The sequence below is a fragment of the Canis aureus genome, chromosome 16 (assembly GCF_053574225.1).
Source record: "Canis aureus isolate CA01 chromosome 16, VMU_Caureus_v.1.0, whole genome shotgun sequence".
In the NCBI taxonomy this organism is placed as follows: Eukaryota; Metazoa; Chordata; class Mammalia; order Carnivora; family Canidae; genus Canis; species Canis aureus.
This window is the reverse complement of record NC_135626.1, coordinates 41976161-41991894: the sequence shown is the minus strand read 5'-3', so window position 1 is coordinate 41991894 and position 15734 is coordinate 41976161. Positions and strand designations below refer to the sequence as shown.

At 52.3% G+C, this 15734-nt stretch overlaps 3 protein-coding genes across 11 annotated transcripts in view; 2 read left to right on the top strand and 1 right to left on the bottom strand.

The window, feature by feature from the left end:
* Nucleotides 1–3889, top strand: part of HDAC5 (histone deacetylase 5) — a 35933-nt gene extending 32044 nt beyond the window's left edge. For 7 of the 8 annotated variants that reach the window (XM_077853462.1, XM_077853466.1, XM_077853460.1 and 4 more), the window contains 9 exons: nucleotides 223–278; nucleotides 426–513; nucleotides 1667–1786; nucleotides 2043–2140; nucleotides 2315–2433; nucleotides 2911–3044; nucleotides 3298–3382; nucleotides 3515–3680; nucleotides 3765–3889. In XM_077853462.1, the coding sequence (XP_077709588.1) occupies nucleotides 223–278; nucleotides 426–513; nucleotides 1667–1786; nucleotides 2043–2140; nucleotides 2315–2433; nucleotides 2911–3044; nucleotides 3298–3382; nucleotides 3515–3680; nucleotides 3765–3804 (906 nt within the window). In that variant the 3' untranslated portion in view covers nucleotides 3805–3889. Of the gene's footprint in view, nucleotides 1–222; nucleotides 279–425; nucleotides 514–1666; nucleotides 1787–2042; nucleotides 2141–2314; nucleotides 2434–2910; nucleotides 3045–3297; nucleotides 3383–3514; nucleotides 3685–3764 lie in introns of those variants that run through there. The other variant, XM_077853459.1, reaches the window with a different exon arrangement.
* Nucleotides 3890–5835: 1946 nt separating this feature from the next.
* Nucleotides 5836–10270, bottom strand: G6PC3 (glucose-6-phosphatase catalytic subunit 3). Of its 2 annotated transcripts, none has more exons than XM_077853468.1 (6): nucleotides 9852–10270; nucleotides 7821–7971; nucleotides 7368–7477; nucleotides 7056–7174; nucleotides 6723–6864; nucleotides 5836–6497 (listed from the first exon to the last, which is right to left on the bottom strand). In XM_077853468.1, the coding sequence occupies exons 1-6, from the start codon at nucleotides 10067–10069 to the stop codon at nucleotides 6134–6136; spliced, it is 1104 nt and encodes a 367-aa protein (XP_077709594.1). In that variant the 5' UTR covers nucleotides 10070–10270; the 3' UTR covers nucleotides 5836–6133. The 2 variants fall into 2 exon arrangements, with proteins under 2 accessions (XP_077709594.1, XP_077709595.1); XM_077853469.1 differs by having other exon boundaries at nucleotides 7368–7458; nucleotides 7865–7971; nucleotides 9852–10260.
* Nucleotides 7483–15734, top strand: part of LSM12 (LSM12 homolog) — a 27959-nt gene continuing 19707 nt past the window's right edge. Inside the window, exons 1-3 of the mRNA XM_077853470.1 lie at nucleotides 7483–7674; nucleotides 12597–12861; nucleotides 14669–14802. Of these exons, the coding sequence (XP_077709596.1) occupies nucleotides 12738–12861; nucleotides 14669–14802 (258 nt within the window). The 5' untranslated portion in view covers nucleotides 7483–7674; nucleotides 12597–12737. The remainder of the gene's footprint in view (nucleotides 7675–12596; nucleotides 12862–14668; nucleotides 14803–15734) is intronic.

Below are 15734 nucleotides of genomic sequence, written 5' to 3'. Positions count from 1 at the left end.
GGCACTACTGTGTGATGCTCGTGGGAATGGTGAGGTCAGAGGTGGTGCCTGCCTGCCCACATGGCCTGCAGCTGTGTTCCTAGGGTGTGAAAAACATGTTTCTGATCTGTGTTCTCTTCCCTGCCTTGTTTGTGTTCCTCTTCTTTTGTGTCCACCCCCTTTGTGGCCACCTTGCCTGCCTGTCGGTCTGTCATCTCTGCCCCTATGTCTGCCCTTCTTCAGAATGGATTTGCCATCATCCGGCCCCCGGGACACCATGCAGAGGAATCCACAGCCATGTGAGTGCCACCTCAGCCCTGCAGTAGACCCACTGCCCTCCTCCCTTCCCTTCTCCCTCTCAGCCGAGTTGCTATGTATCTTTTGCTCATGGAGCAAACATCTGTTGAAGCTGACCTCCCCAACCCTTTGCTCTCCCCACCCACCAGGGGATTTTGCTTCTTCAACTCTGTAGCCATCACAACCAAACTCCTGCAGCAGAAACTGAATGTGGGCAAGGTTCTCATCGTGGACTGGGTAAGCAGTGGGCTAGTGAGGTCAGGGTCGGCCTTCGGGAAGGCTCCACCCCAACATTGCCCCCTCTTCCTCAGCTGCCTGCACCACTGCTGGGCCTGGTGGCTTCCCAGATATCTTCCTGCTGGAGCATTAGCTCAGCCCTCCTATTCCCACGGGGCTCCCTCCTCACTAAGACTCGAAAGTGGTTTTAGCCCTGGTCCCTCTTGGCCCCCACCTTGTAGCCTCAAGCAACCGAGATTTTCTACCTTGAACAGTAGAGACCGTTATCGCCGTTGCTAGAGCCACTCTTTTTTTTTTTTTTTTAAAGATTGATTGATTTTACAGCATGCATGTGCATGCATATACGCACATGGGGGTTAGGCAGAGGGAGAGAAACCCAAGCAGACTGTGCTAAGCACAGAACTCGATGTGGGGCTCAGTCTCACAACCCCAAGATCATGACCTGAGCCAAAACCAAGAGTTGGTTGCTTAACCAACTGCACCACCCAGGTGCCCCTAGAGCCACTCTTGACTGGGGGTTCACTCTGTGCCGGGACACACGGTACTGCTCATGGCCACCTCGAGTAGTACAAGTCAGGATGTGCATTTCTAGAAATGGAGACACTGAGCTGTCGGGTGATGTAGCCAACCAAAGTCACATAGTTTGGGATATTGGCACTGGGCTTCAGATCAGGTCTCTGGCCCCTAACACTTCTGGTCTTGCTGCTGGGCACTGCTTCTCAAACCCTGCCTCTTGTGGCAGAGGGAAAAGGAAGTACCCAGGAGCAGTCCTCAGCAAAGATGAAGTCTCTTTGAAGTCCAACTTTAGTTTAAAAATTCATGGAATATTTGGGTTCTTCAGAATGTATGTTTTCAGTTTCTTACTAGCTTTAATGTTCTCTCCACACTGTTGAGTAGAATGGGTTCTGCAGGGAGATCCCCCATATTTATCCCATGGCTTTGCATCTCCTCTGCACAGTGCCATATCCTGACCCATAGACCCTGGGTAGAAAAGTGGGGGCGATACTGTTGTGAATGGAGCATGATGCCCTGTAGCTTGTGGTGGACTGCATGCCCAGAGTTCACCATAGGGTGGAGGTGGGGGTGAGTGGAATTTTGACCTTTGGGCCAGAGCCAGAGCTTTTTTTCTAATGCTTCCACCCCTCCGCACTAGGACATTCACCATGGCAATGGCACCCAGCAAGCATTTTACAATGACCCGTCTGTGCTCTACATCTCCCTGCACCGCTATGACAATGGGAACTTCTTTCCAGGCTCTGGGGCTCCTGAAGAGGTATAGTTCCTGGGCTCAAATATGGGGCCCCGTGGGGAGGTGGCAGAAGGGGACCTAGCAGGGAGCCACGGATGCCTGTGGTAGTGCTGGTTCCCTGGGGAATCTGGGCTCCTAGTGGGAGGACCATGCAGGCCAACTGCCCTTCCGTGCAGAGCAGTAGTGAGTGGGAGTAAGGGTTGGAATCAGGGCTGAGGGCAGGGGCAGTGTCTGGGGTCCCTAGGCAGTGAGAATAACCCCTCCCCCACCACGTTGCTAGGTTGGCGGAGGGCCGGGCATTGGGTACAATGTGAACGTGGCATGGACGGGAGGTGTGGACCCCCCCATCGGAGACGTGGAGTACCTAACGGCCTTCAGGTGGGGACTGAGAAGGGCCAAGGGAGGGGTGGGAGACCCTGGGCCCTGCCATGGGAGGGGCAGAAAACACTCAATTTGGTGTGGGTGGAGGGGCTTGTCTCTGGGGGGAACACAGAGTGAGGTGAGGCCTGGCCTAGCCACCTGCCCGGGTTAGCTTGGGCCCTCCCTTTGCAGGACAGTGGTGATGCCCATTGCCCACGAGTTCTCACCTGACGTGGTCCTGGTTTCTGCCGGGTTTGATGCTGTTGAGGGACACCTGTCTCCACTGGGTGGCTACTCTGTCACCGCCAGATGTGAGCTGCTGGGGGATTGAGGGAGGCTGTGGAGCAGTGAGGATGGGGTTAAGTGGGGGCACGGGGCAGGAATAGACTGGTATTGCATAGATTGGGAGGAGGGAAGTGGGGGCTGGTGGGGGGCAGGTCCAGAACCTGGAATCATCTTGGCAGGAGCCTCCCCCTCTCCTTCTGCTGACCTTGGCCCTGGGGGGGTGGGGAGCAGGTGGCTGTGGGGTAGCAGAGGGTATATCTCCTTCCAGAGTCCTAGAGATGGAGTTTGTAGATCCCTCGTTTCAGTGGTGCTCCTTATGACATGTAATTGGAATGTATTTAGCCCATCTATTCTAATGGAGCGTTTAGTCTGTTGATACTGAATTTCATTAAGGATATATATTTGGGTTTAAATTCACCATTTTATTTTGTGCTATTTGTTACGCCTCTTGTTTTTGTTTTTGTTTTTTTTAATTCTTCCTCCCTTCACTCATCCTCCTAAAGGCTTTGGCCACTTGACCAGGCAGCTGATGACGCTGGCAGGGGGCCGGGTGGTGCTGGCCCTGGAGGGAGGCCACGACTTGACCGCCATCTGTGATGCCTCTGAGGCCTGTGTCTCAGCTCTGCTCAGCGTGGAGGTAAGGGATGCAGGGAGGCACTAGGGGTGAAGGGCCCCTTTCTTGATCAAGTGGCACTGACCAAGAAGGTGGGAAGGTCTTCCTGAGTCCTAAAGACAGCTGGTGGCCAGGGAGGGTTTTCTGACCCAGAGTTCCTCCAGAAAGCTAGGTTTGCCCCTGTCATGGAAGATGTCTGAGGCTCAATGAGGTGGTTAGAGGGCCAGGCACCACCAGCCATTCCCTACCATAAGCCTTCTCTTCTTTCCCCTACCAGCTGCAGCCCTTGGACGAGGCAGTCTTGCAACAAAAGCCTAACATCAATGCAGTGGCCACACTAGAGAAAGTCATCGAGATCCAGAGTGCGTGGGGACAGGCAGAGAGGCTCAGCCCTCAGCTTGCCAAGGGGGCAGAAGCCTATGGGTCTGCCAGGGTTGGGGACGTAGCATTGGGCTTTCTGTCCTCCCTGACACCTGCCTACTCCTCGTCCTCAGGCAAGCACTGGAGCTGCGTCCAGAGGTTCGCTGCTGGTCTAGGCCGTTCCCTGCGGGAGGCCCAGGCAGGTGAGACGGAGGAGGCAGAGACTGTGAGCGCCATGGCCTTGCTGTCGGTGGGGGCGGAGCAGGCCCAGGCTGCTGCTGCCCGGGAGCATAGCCCCAGGTAAGCCGCCTTCCTGACCTCTGCCTATGCTCAAGTGAGTGCCCCCACCTCAACAATCCCCCGTCTGTGTGCTTGTTCCCACAGGCCAGCAGAGGAGCCCATGGAACAGGAGCCTGCCCTGTGACGCCCTGGCCCCCATCCCTCTGGGCTTCATCATTGTGATTTTGTTTATTTTTTCTATTAAAAACAAAAAGTCACACATTCAACAACGTGTGCTGTGTGGGTCTCTCAGCCTTGCCTCCCTGCTCCTCAAAGCTGTCTCAGGCCTCCCCCTTGGCTTCTCTCAGTGTGGCCCAGGTCTCCACTCTAGAAGTTTGCTCCCCTGGAAGGTTGGGGGGGGACTTTCCAGCCACCCTCCATGTTGTGTCCCATGCCCACTTTCCTGCATCCTGTCCTTTTCCCCCTTGGAGCCTGGGCCAGCTTAGGGTGGCATGGGGGTCCAGGCAGTATTGTCTGGTTTTGGGGTCTCCCTGAGAGAGGAGGGAGCAGTAAGTTTGGTGCCTTGGCTTCAGCTGACTTGGGGGGAAATGCCTTAATTTCAGCCTCCTCCCCTCTCCAACCTCAGGGGAAGATCCAGAAGGTTGCTCTACAGTCTTAAGATACAGAATGGAGGGGAGGGGGGCTCCCACCCTGTGATACTTTACCTTTTTCCCTCTTCATTGTCCTCATCCTTTCTGCACAGAACCCTTCTCCTTTCTCTGGGCCTCAGTAGTGAGGGGAAAGCTAGTGCCCCAGAATGTGGGCCTATGTTCTGTAGGCAGGGCTGTGTTGCCTCACACTCCTCTGGGCCTATTTCCCCTTCCTAGGGGCTGGAGAGGGTCACAGTTGTGGGGAGTGGTGGGGCTGCACTCCTGGGTTCTGAGGGACCAGGAGGAGCTGTAGAAGCAGGCCTGCTCTCTGCCTTACTCTGTTGGCTTCCCTGTCCCTCTGCTGGTACGGCCTGGGGAGGGGGAGGTGGTCCCTGCAGGGGGACTCCAGGCTGGTGAGAGCCCCCCTGCTGTTCAGGACCACATTTCCCTAGCCATCCAGCATGCCATGAGAAGGGTCAGTGGCCCACCTCCCTCCTGGGGCCTTTTACTGTAAAGCCTGGGGATGGTGAGAATAGGGATTCTAGAAGGGGCAGGGCCAGAACCCAGGAACCCAGGAGTCTGCCTTTAGCTGTAGGTTCCCTTCATCCTGTGCTTCCTTTGCTGGCCACTGGCCCAAGGGAGCGAAGACCAGGAGGGGCTGGGCACCACTCTTTCTCTTTCCTAGGAGCCCAGCCCAGCCGTTTCTGGGGCTGGGGGCCCACAAGGCTTCTAGGGAATGCTGTCTAGCCTGTAGGAAACCAAAGATGGGAAGTGACTCCTAGGGGGCTGAGTCTGCCTCCCTCCTCCTCCCGATACCACATATACTTTCTTTCCACTCTGTCCTGCGGGCCTCACCAATCTGTTTACATATTTATTTCCCTAATGGGGGCCTGAGTAGGGTTGAGGGAGCCAGGGGAGGGGCAGGAGTCTCACCACCATTGGTTCATCGTGTGCTTGTGTCTTGTGTGTTGTTAGTGTGTTCTAGATCCTCCTGCGGGATGCAGATGGGGCCAGGCCCAGTGTACCAAGCCTCCCCGTGCTGAGCCCCAGCTCCGGGTCCTTAACCCTCCCTCTCCCCATGGCCAGTCTGGTTCTCATGTAAACCCACTCCTTGCTTTGTCTCCCTGGATATGGATTTCAGTTAAGGATTTTGTAATCTGTTACACTGTGTGTCCTTATGTAAATAAACTTGTTTCTGGCAGTGCCTTCTGGGGCTGATGTCTCTTCTCTGGGCTTCCAAATGGAGTAGAGGTTCTCATTCCCCACCCTGGCGAAGAAAAAACTGCTCTTCTTTTCTTCAGCCACTGAACTAGCCAATTTAGGAAACAAGGCTGGGGTGGGAGGGAGTGAGTCTCTGTCCTTGTAGGTTAAAGACAAGATTTCACTGAATGTAGCCATAGCATCTCATAGGACCTCTCTTGTGGCCTAGGTGGTGATGCTGGGGAGAGGGCCCAGGCTGAAGGTCTCCATGGAAACTGTGGTGGTGGTGGGGGACAGTGCAGAACAGGTGGCCTGGCAAGGGTCTCACTTGCACACACACAGGCAAGTTCAGTGGAAATGTGTGCACAGGCAAGAAAGAAATCCAGAACTATTCAAGAATTTTATTGGGGCTGCTCTGAGCCCCTCACAGTGTTACAGGAGCCCATAGGTCTTGATGTTGCCTTAGCTCCCTGGGGATTCAGGGGGGAGAAGGCAGGAGGACCAGCATTTCTGGGAGAGAGAAGGCCCTTTTTGGGGGCTAAGACCAGATGGTGGAGCAGTGGGAGACTGAGGATGAACAGGGCCTGCTGGGAGCTGGAAGGGGATGAGGCCCACTTTCTGGAGTGTGGAGGTCATGGACTGTTGGCTTTGTCATGGGCAAGTGGCAACGGGAGGCACTTGAAGTCAGGAAGAGCGGATGGGTGGTGTCTCCTGGGCACTGAACATGTGCACCACCCAGGGCACAAGGGCCAGGACAAGGCATGGCCAGAGGGTGAACTTGAGGAAATTGAAGATATAGAAAAGGCTGATCTGAGGAGGATGGCCCAGCCAGTCCAGGGGGCCCAGAAGCCCCATGGCCAGCACAAGGCAGGCTATCTTCTGGCCGTGTCCCAGCTGTGCCCGCCGTACCTGGGTGTAGCAGGGAGAGTGCAGGGCGATGCCCAGACCAAGGGCAGCCCCTGAATCGCGGCTCAGGGAAGCAAAGGGCCGGCTATCCACATGCACCCACTCGGGCCGCTCACACCACTTGGAGGCCAGGCGGATGGACCTGTGGGGAGGAGAGGGCTTTGCCAGGAGACACATTCCCTTGGAAACAAGAGGACCAATGGCTCTTAGCTTCTTTGGGGTCTACCCCCACGTTCTGCTGTGACCCCAGGAGAGTCTGTGTGAACAGGTGTCCCCTTTTAGCTATAGCCAACCAGGGACCCATTAGGCTAGGTACGGGCAAAGCAGAAGAGGCCCCAGCGTGCTGAAGCTTCAAAGTAGGACTTACCAAGAAAGATCCAAGCCCAGTGTAACGAGGATCCAATAGATGAGGCTGGCACCCAGTAACAGGGCCAGTGAGGTCAATCCGTAGAAGCTTAGCTCCCGCTCCATGGGCACCCGGGGGGCCATCAGCCAGCCCAGGACAGCACCTAGTGAAGTGGGGTGACAGCAGCTTCAAGGAGTTTGGGGATATGAGCCCCGCTGAGCTGTAGGGCAGTTTGGCAGAATAGACTGAGGTATAAGGGGGCCTTGGGCCTGCTGTACGATGGAAAGAACCTACACTGGTCCTCCCACTGCCAGTGGCAACCCCTAGGCCCACTCTGTTGCCCCAGTTGCTCACCGGTTATCAGGCCAGCCAACACCTGGTGAGGGAAATGGGCTAATAGGAAGATCCGAGACAGGCCGACCGCCAGGAGGAAGGTGCAGTAAGCCAGGCTAGGTATCACCCTCACCCAGCGGCTACAAAGAAAAGCAAATGGTTCAGGAGGTGTCCATACACAGCATGGCTTCTCTCAGCATCCAAGTATTTCATGGTTGGACCAAATGCCCCAGGGTCCCCAGAACTCCAGTTCCCAGGCTGCCCTCCTGCTGCGTCTTTTGAATCCAGGGTACCATCCCCCTGCCCCCATTGGTAGGCAATGCCAAGGTATACCTGTGGGCCCGACTGGCCACCTGGGAAGAGATGGCTGTCATAATGGGCCAGAGGGCTGCTCCTGTGATCATGCAGTGTCCAGAAGGGCTGCCTGCCGGGGAATCCAGAAGCTTGAGGTGAGAGGATGAGAGTGGAACTCAGGAGCCTCCAGTGATGGCTGGACACAGCTGCCATCACTGCACCCCTTCATCCCCTCCATCATTGGTCCATGGCTCTCTCCACCCTACAGCCTTCTTCACTTCTGCCTGAGGCCACTGCTCTCAGGCTTCTGCTTTGCCCAGTATCTCTTGGATCTACTCTAAACAAGGTGGGCAGCTGGCACTCTGGTATGGGTGCTTCCCTCCCAGAATTCAACTCAGTCTTCCTGGGGTTTCTTTGTTCTCTGGGTTAGTAACTGAGAGGCTGGGCCTCCGGTTAGACCACCCTAGCTAAAAAGTACTCTGAAACACTCACCAAACCCCAACCACACGGGGACAGGGAGGTTTGGGGCTTCCCACCTGGACCAGTTTCACAAGAAGAGGGGAACTGGTGAACCTGGGCTGGGGCATGGCTGTAGTACCCAGACTCATGGACCCACCAATAGGGCCTGTCTCCAAACAGAAACCTAGGAGAGAACAGATGCAAGATGACATTACACGCACATACAGCCAAGGAAACAGGTGGGGAACAGAAGGATGCCTTGGAGTACACTGGAGGGCCTGCAGGTTAGAAAGAGATTAGAAAGAGGTTAGAAAGAGATTCCAATTCTGTGCATTACCTTGCAAGGACTTTTTTTTTTTTTTTGCCTTGGAACAGGAGAACGTGCGCTATTTTTTAAGTGATAAAGAGACAAGAGATTGTGTGTGTGCACTTACACGCTCTTAAATGTTCTTTGGTCCTGCTCTTATCCATCCTACCACAGGGCTGGCCCTGCTCTTCTCATTCCTAGAGAGCCCAGGCTTTGCCTCTTTCTTTTGCTTCCAGACCTCCACTGACCCTCCTGCTTCTCCCTCTCTCCCCATTTCCTAAACTCCAGCCGGAATTATCTACAGGTGAACTCCTTAGGCCAGTCTCTTGTGTTTGAAATCAGGAGTGGGAAATGGACAGAGGGTGAGAAAGGACAAGGAGGACCAAAAGTTCAAAGTCCCCTGGCCCAGCAGGTGTTTTGCTGGACCCTGAAGAGGCTAGGCTACTGCTGCCAGAATGAGAATAGGTGAGAGCAGAAAAGCTGCTGCGGGGGAGGGACACAAAAGGGAACCGCCTCCCCTCATCACCAGGTTCACACACTGCGTGTTCAAAACACACTTAGGAAATGAATAGGGGCTTTGCTTTGTTACTTGGGAGAGGGCATTGAGAGTGTCTAGTCAAGGCGGCGGTGGTGGTGGTCTTGTAGGGACCAGCAGAGAGGGAGGCTCACACAGACTCTGAGCGGGGAGACAGCACAAAGTAAAGGGCAATTAGGCAAGAAGGAAATGATGAGACTGCTGCTTTTCCGTTTTCAGGAGGGATGAAGCCCTTGCAGAAAAGAGTGGGGGGGAAGGTAATTCCTATTTTGTCTTTCAGCAAGTCATTTCAGCCCATTCGAGTGTCTCCTCTGAACTCCCTTCCCTCGTCCAGGCAGGGTTCAGGCAGGGAACGGAGGCTGAGGTGAGGGGAGGAGCAGCTCATGCCCAGCAGGAGGCAGAACTCCTCTCTTCACCCAAGAGAGAACAGGTGGCACAAAGAGATAACCCCTGAGGGCCCCACTCCCTTGCCTGGCTTCTAAGTCTGTGTGAAGAGCCCACTAGTGAATGGAGGAGAAAAGGAAGAAGAGTTTCCTGGAAAGCAGTGCTTTTCAAGCCTTACTCCAAACACCTGAGGTCCTCGTTAAAATGCAAATTCTGACTCAGGAGCTCTGGTCTGGGCCCTGAGATGGCGCATTTCTAGCAAGTTTTCAAGTGCTTCCTATTCTGCTGGTCATGGTCGGAAAACGCACCTTAATTTTCCAGCCTTCTCTGTCCTTAGCAACTAGTGTGAAGCCTTGCACAAAGCACGCTTCTTAACAACTTAATGTCAAATAAATGAATGACTAGATGAATGAAAGAATGACTTGAGAAGCAGGACTTTTTGCTACCTAAGCTGCCATAGATGCTCCTTAAAATAGAGTTTTCCCAACCCCTCCCCTGAAATTTCTAAGTCAACACGTCTGAGGTGGGATGAAGTACTTGCATTTTTTAAACACACCTCTTAGGTGATTTCTCTGATCAGGCCCGTTTGAGAAACACTGGTCTAATGAAGTAAGATGGGTCTGAGGTCTGAGACCAAGATGCACAATGATGCTCAAAGGAAAAACGTCAGGGGCCACGGGGTAGGGATGAGGAGGTCTTAAGGCCATGGGGTTCATTGGGGCGGGGGGGGGGGGGAGGGCGAGCCTTTGAGGCACCTGCTGAGAGAGCTCAGGGCTTGCCCAGGACTCAGGGCCCATGGGGGTGGGGGACCAGGATGCCGAGGGCTTCGCTGTCTCACCACTTGAAGACGAGGTTGAGCCACTCGGTGATGAGGCTGATCCACAGCACTGCGATGCCCACGCGGCGGGAGGTGTAGTAGGCCGCGGGGAAGTAGAAAAGAAAGAGGCTCTTGGGATCGCCCAGAAAGGTGACCCAGAGCCACACATTCTCCAACCAAGGCAGTTGGTTCTGCAGCGCCTCGGCCATCGCGATGCCCGCGCCCAGATGGGACTCCATGGCGACCCAGGGGCCGGCCGGGCGGGGGTTTGCTGTAAGGCGGAAGCCCGGGAGTCTCGGAGGCCAGGAAGCGGCTCCCCACTGCGGTCCAAAGCCCACCTTTCTGAGCCCCAGGCTCCGCCTCCAGCCAGCGGCCAGCAAGGCCCCGCCCCCTGCCCCGCCCCTCGGCAGTCCCAGACTCGCGGGAGTCCGGCCTCTCGCCGGTACGCTTCCTCTTGTGCTCTTCCCGGGCCTTCCTTTCTACTGGGCAGCGCAGGGGACAAACCTTTGCGAGGGCGTTTCCGCAGAGCCCCACGTGGCCGCTGTTGCCGGCACGTGGGCATTGGGCGCAGAGGCGGCTCTCGCTGCTGTTCCGGGTCAAGGGAAGGACTAAGCCTAGGGGTCGGCGACGCGCCCGGGCTTCTTGCTGTGCTGCTGCGAAGATGGATGTGTAATCATCAGTGTCAGGATTCCTTCCAGACCAGACCTCTTTTCTCCCGTACCGCTACCCTCCAAAGATATCCCGAGATTTCTTGGAGAGAGGGCTACGGACACTCCCTCGTCGGAGGAGCCAGGCATCTCCGGTGGCGCTGAAGCGGGACCCTAGATTTGCGTACACCGCTAATCAATCCGTGCCTTTCGCCCCCAGCCCCAGCATCTCCGGCCCGAATCCATCGGTTATTGATTCGGATGCTGACAGATAAGCCTCTTCATCTTGAGGAGTCCTCCCTAAACACTTGCGAATTCTTACACGTAGCAGTCTAAGTCACACTTCCTCTCACTTTTAGGCTTGCTTTTCTCCCTCTTTCCATTTTCTTGCCTCCCAAAACCCCGTTGGTCAGGTAAACTATGGGGTAGCAGCTGGGTTGGAATGGGAAGAGGAGGGGCACACATCCACGACAAAATTTGGAAATATCTTCTCGAGGAACACACACACAAAATAGAAACCTCAGCTATTCTGGGCGAGATCCTGCCTGGAGGCAGAGTTGGGGTGGGAGGAGACTGTTGAGTGGCTCCCCGGTTTCTTCCTACCTCTAGCAACTTTGTTCTTGGAGAGTTTTCTGATGGGTGGATGAAAAGGAGAATGTAAATATGGTTCTTGGAAAGAGATTAATTTCACTAATTAAAAAGGTGTGGGGAACGGAAGCTGGATATGTCATTGTACTACCTTGCTAAATGTTTTTCAATTGCCCCAAGGAGAAAGCCTACATTTTCTAGGTCTTTCAAAGTTTGTTCAGGCTCCGGTGAGACAACCCTTACCAGCCTACCCCCACAACTCCATTTCATAATATTTCTGAATTGCTTTATGTTCCTTGAAATCACCAAGCTCTTTCTCCTTATAGAGATCTTGCTTGTCTTTCAGGTCTCAGATTTTTTTCACTTCCTCCGGGAAGCTTTTCCTAACAGTACCGGGCAGTCATATATATGAAAAACTGTAATCACAATGCCATGTAGAAAGTGGAGCGGGAGTTACATGTGACTTGTGGGGGTCAGACTTGAAAGTTCCCCGGAAAAACACAACTAAGAGGGAGCAAGCAGTACTTTTATTCCTACTACAATGATTGTACTAATAAACACCCAACATTAGGAAGTTGATGTTTCTTGCAGGGTAAGGAAACGCTTTTGAACTGTGTTCAGGTTAGGTAGTGCCAAGGCTGGCCCTTTGCCTCCCTCTGGATTAGAGAAAGATCAACCTGTTGTTACTCATAAATGAGGCTCCAGAATTTCTATGGGGGATGAGAGCAGGTGGATTTCGTATATCAGATGGACACTAATGGGGGAGGGCCAAAACTGCCCCAAGGCCACCTTTGTCACTACCACTGCTCCACATTCTTGCCCTTTGCCTGGCTTTCTAGAGAGGACAAGATGGGAGGAGATGTGGAAGCATCTTGAGTTCCAAGGGTGATGAGCGATCATGGAGGAACTGCATTCATTTGTACATATTATCTCACTTAACCTCCTAATACTCTAGGAGGTATTATTTAATGCAGTAAATTGCACCGTCTTTGGAAACAGGTAGACCGAATTCTTTCCGGTTGTGCGACCTCAGCCAAGTTTAGTCTAAGACTTTTGTTTCTTCATCTGTAAACTGAAGATGTTGATTCTCACCTCAATAGATTGTTGGATGCTCAGTAAGTAATAATATAGAAAAAGTAATGATACAGGGTCAGGGTTAGTAATTTGCTCAAGGTTATAGAACTTAGTTAAGTGGCAGACCTGGGACTCCGATCCTAGTTTAGCTAATCCTATAGGCCATGTTCTTCCCACTAGTACTTTGTAACTGGGTATAATCGTTTTGGGCAAGTTTCCTTAAGACCTCTGGGCCTCAGATTACTCTATGTAAAATAGAGTTCATTCATTAAAGTCTTGCGTCAAGGTGTGCACATAATAGAGATTGCAGCTCCCTTCTCCTTCCTCTTTTCATGCCACGTAGGTCATTTATCTTTAACTTCTAAAATGGACTCTGCAAGCACTTTATAAGCGGGCGCAGTTGCACAAACACTTATTCAGATCCCCTTTATTTCCTCTTTTTTCCCTTTCCACCTAGGCTCCCGCCCCACCCAGAGCCAGGCCACGCCCTGGCGTGTGACGTCAGCACGCCTCGTGCGTCGCGGCGCGGCGCTCACTGGGGGCCCGGCTTTCGCCCGCTGCTGCCGCCGCCGCCGCCGGCCGCGGCTGCTCTCCCAAGATGGCGGCTCCTCCGGGCGAGTACTTCAGCGTTGGGAGCCAGGTGTCGTGCCGGACGTGCCAGGAGCAGCGGCTGCAGGGCGAGGTGGTAGCCTTCGACTACCAGTCCAAAATGCTGGCTTTAAGTATCCTTCGCTGCGCGGAGCCCGAGCCCGGGCCGGCGTGTATGTGTGGTGGTGGGGGGGTGGGGGACGACGGCGGCGGCTGGGGCCCTCTCCGGGCCTAGGGGCGACCGGCTACCGCGGCGCCCGGAGCGCATGCGCACGGCCCTGAGCTCCCCTCCCCCTCTTCGCGTGTCCCTCGGTCCGCTTTGGGGACCTTGTCTCCCATCCCTTGTGGGAGCTGGGCCCCGAGCGAGGGTCAGTGGGTGGAGGGGGGCTTGACACGCGGATGCCTTTTCGGGGGAAACGCTGTGAGAGGCGATACAGTGCTCCAGAGAGAGAGGGTGGTCGTGGGAGGGGGCTGGTGGATTGGAGCCCGGATGGAAGGGGGGCGGGTAGAATCATGTGGGGAGGGGGTGTGTAGAGTAAAGAGCTGCTAGTAGGGCTGGGGTATGGAGTTTAGGAGGGGGTGTCTGCTGGGAGGATTTGGTTCAAGGAACGGCGGTGGGGTGGTGACCAAATGGGCCTCGCCTGCTTTGGGGGGAGAGTAACTGCAGGACAGTTTGTATCTGAAATGGGGATAGGGGCTTATTTTGCTGGTGTGTGTGTGTGTGTGGTGCTGTTGGGGGCGGGGAGTACTGAATGAGGTTTCTCAGTCATTTGAAAATTGCTGTTTTGAGAATGTTTCCATTGGAAACCTGGTCCCAGAGAGAAGGCCACGGTTTTTAGGGGCTCGTGTAGGGTTGTGTGGGTTACAGGTGAAAGAGTAAGTTACGTTCCCTTGCTCAGCCCAGCACATGGAGTCCTGACTTTTCCATAGTAGTTGCCTCCCCTTTTGGAAGTGGTGGTGATTAACAGAATGGAAAAGAAGGCCTGCTTCTTTGGGGTGGAAATGATTTCTGAATTACTCCAGGAAACTCAGTCTTGGAAACAAAATAGTTCCTGGTTGTAATAAATGTACCACCCCTTCCCCTCTTTTTGAGCCACAGGTGGGTTTATTTTTTTGAGGAGTAATCCTTTATGGCATCTTTCAAAAGGAAGTTTTCTACTGAATGCTGCATTTGAGTGGCAAGTATTTTAATTTATTTAACCACTAGTTGTAGATATTTTTAGCTTAGGAAGATGTCCTCTACAGCAAGAACTGTTGCTTTTTTTGGGTAAAATGTAAAAACTCAGACCTGGACCAAATAAGACCTTTTACATTAGTGGGTTAGTTGGAAGGATTTTGGAATGAGGAATTACTTTATTTTTAATTGGCATATAATATACTCTTGATAAATAGTTGGAGGAGGGGTGAGTGAATGAATGAATGAATAAATACATATATATAGATAAATGGGTTAAGTAGCTGGGTTCACCTTGAGTGAGCCTCCTTTCCAGTCCTATAGTTTTCTCCTCTGCGGAATGGGAAATCTGAAATCGAAAAAAGTGAAAAGAGCAGTATATAGATGAAAGTATTATACCAAGAACAGAGAGTAATGCCTCTTCTGTGTGGTTCCTTAGGTCCAAGACAAACTCTATATATGGCATTAACACTGCATTATGCTTCCATACAACCAGTAGAGAGGTGACGGAAACCCTTTCTGAGGCTTCCAATTTTGGATGGTATTTGGCTTTGAAAAGCTTGAGATCTTTTGGTTCTGGGGTTTTGAGCGGGTGGAAGGTGACAGGCAGAGATTTCCTGAGGAGAGCTAGGATTCTTGTAATGCTCCCCCTTCTTGCTCGTGGCACACCTGTTACACCAGCCTCATTTCAGTTGTTTTCCATGCCCCTTTTGGGATGCGTCAGTGCTGTTTGCCTCTATTTTCCTTAACTTTATTTTTTTCACCAGAATGTCCCTCTTCCAGTGGAAAGCCCAACCATGCAGATATCTTGCTCATAAACTTACAGTATGTTTCAGAAGTGGAAATAATTAATGACCGAACAGAAACCCCTCCTCCCCTAGCTTCACTCAATGTTAGTAAGGTAAGGACTTGCGGGCAGTTCTGGCTCCAAAATGGGAAACATTGAGACTCCTTGGCTCTTGGTGATACATACATTGTCTGTTGTTTTTCATTTTTTCCATTAACATAAAATTGTTTGTTCTGATACCTTTTTGAAAAACATACCGGTTTAGGTTTCTCCTTATTTCTGCGTACCTTCAGACTTAAGAAACCTTCTAATGCCCAAATAGAGAAATAAAATTGCAAACTTACTTTTGTCCTTAGTGAAAGAGGGCTGTTTTTTTTTGTTTTGTTTTCTAAAAACCTGGAGTCCGTGCGTGAACTTCTGGTATTAGTGGGGTTGGGTAGGGGTGATGTCTGTGAACCTCCTGAAATTGTGTGTATGTGTGCACACATGAATATATATGGTTTTGGTGAACATATGGAGTATTTTGCAGATCTGTGATTCATGACCTACAAAAATTTGAAAACTACTGCCTTAAAGCTTCATTTTTGTCTTTATGTTTGAATTTTGAGGTCTGACAGAATTAGATGTTTAGAGTAATCTTACATGTTGGTATCTTACATGTTGGTATCTTACATGTTAATCTTACACCCCCAAATCACTTTGGCTCATGAGTTCTATCAGGCAAAATTTCATGTATTATAAAAATAATACTACTCCATGTCCTGTCGTCTTTGCTGTCCTGTACTTTGAACACTCATTTCCAGAATGTATGGAGCCTCATCTTTCAGGACTTTGTTAATGGCACCTCTTCCAGGAAGTCTTCTCTGATCATCCAAGTAAAGTAATTTGCCCCCATTATTCTCTCATAGTACCTTATCCTTTAGAGCTAAGATGACATAGTGTTTATAGTACAACTTGGGACATTGTTGAGAATAAAGCAGAGTGCTTTTGTTTTACACTGAACAAGTGTAGATCAGTGTGTCCTGGGCATATTGGAACTTAAGGTT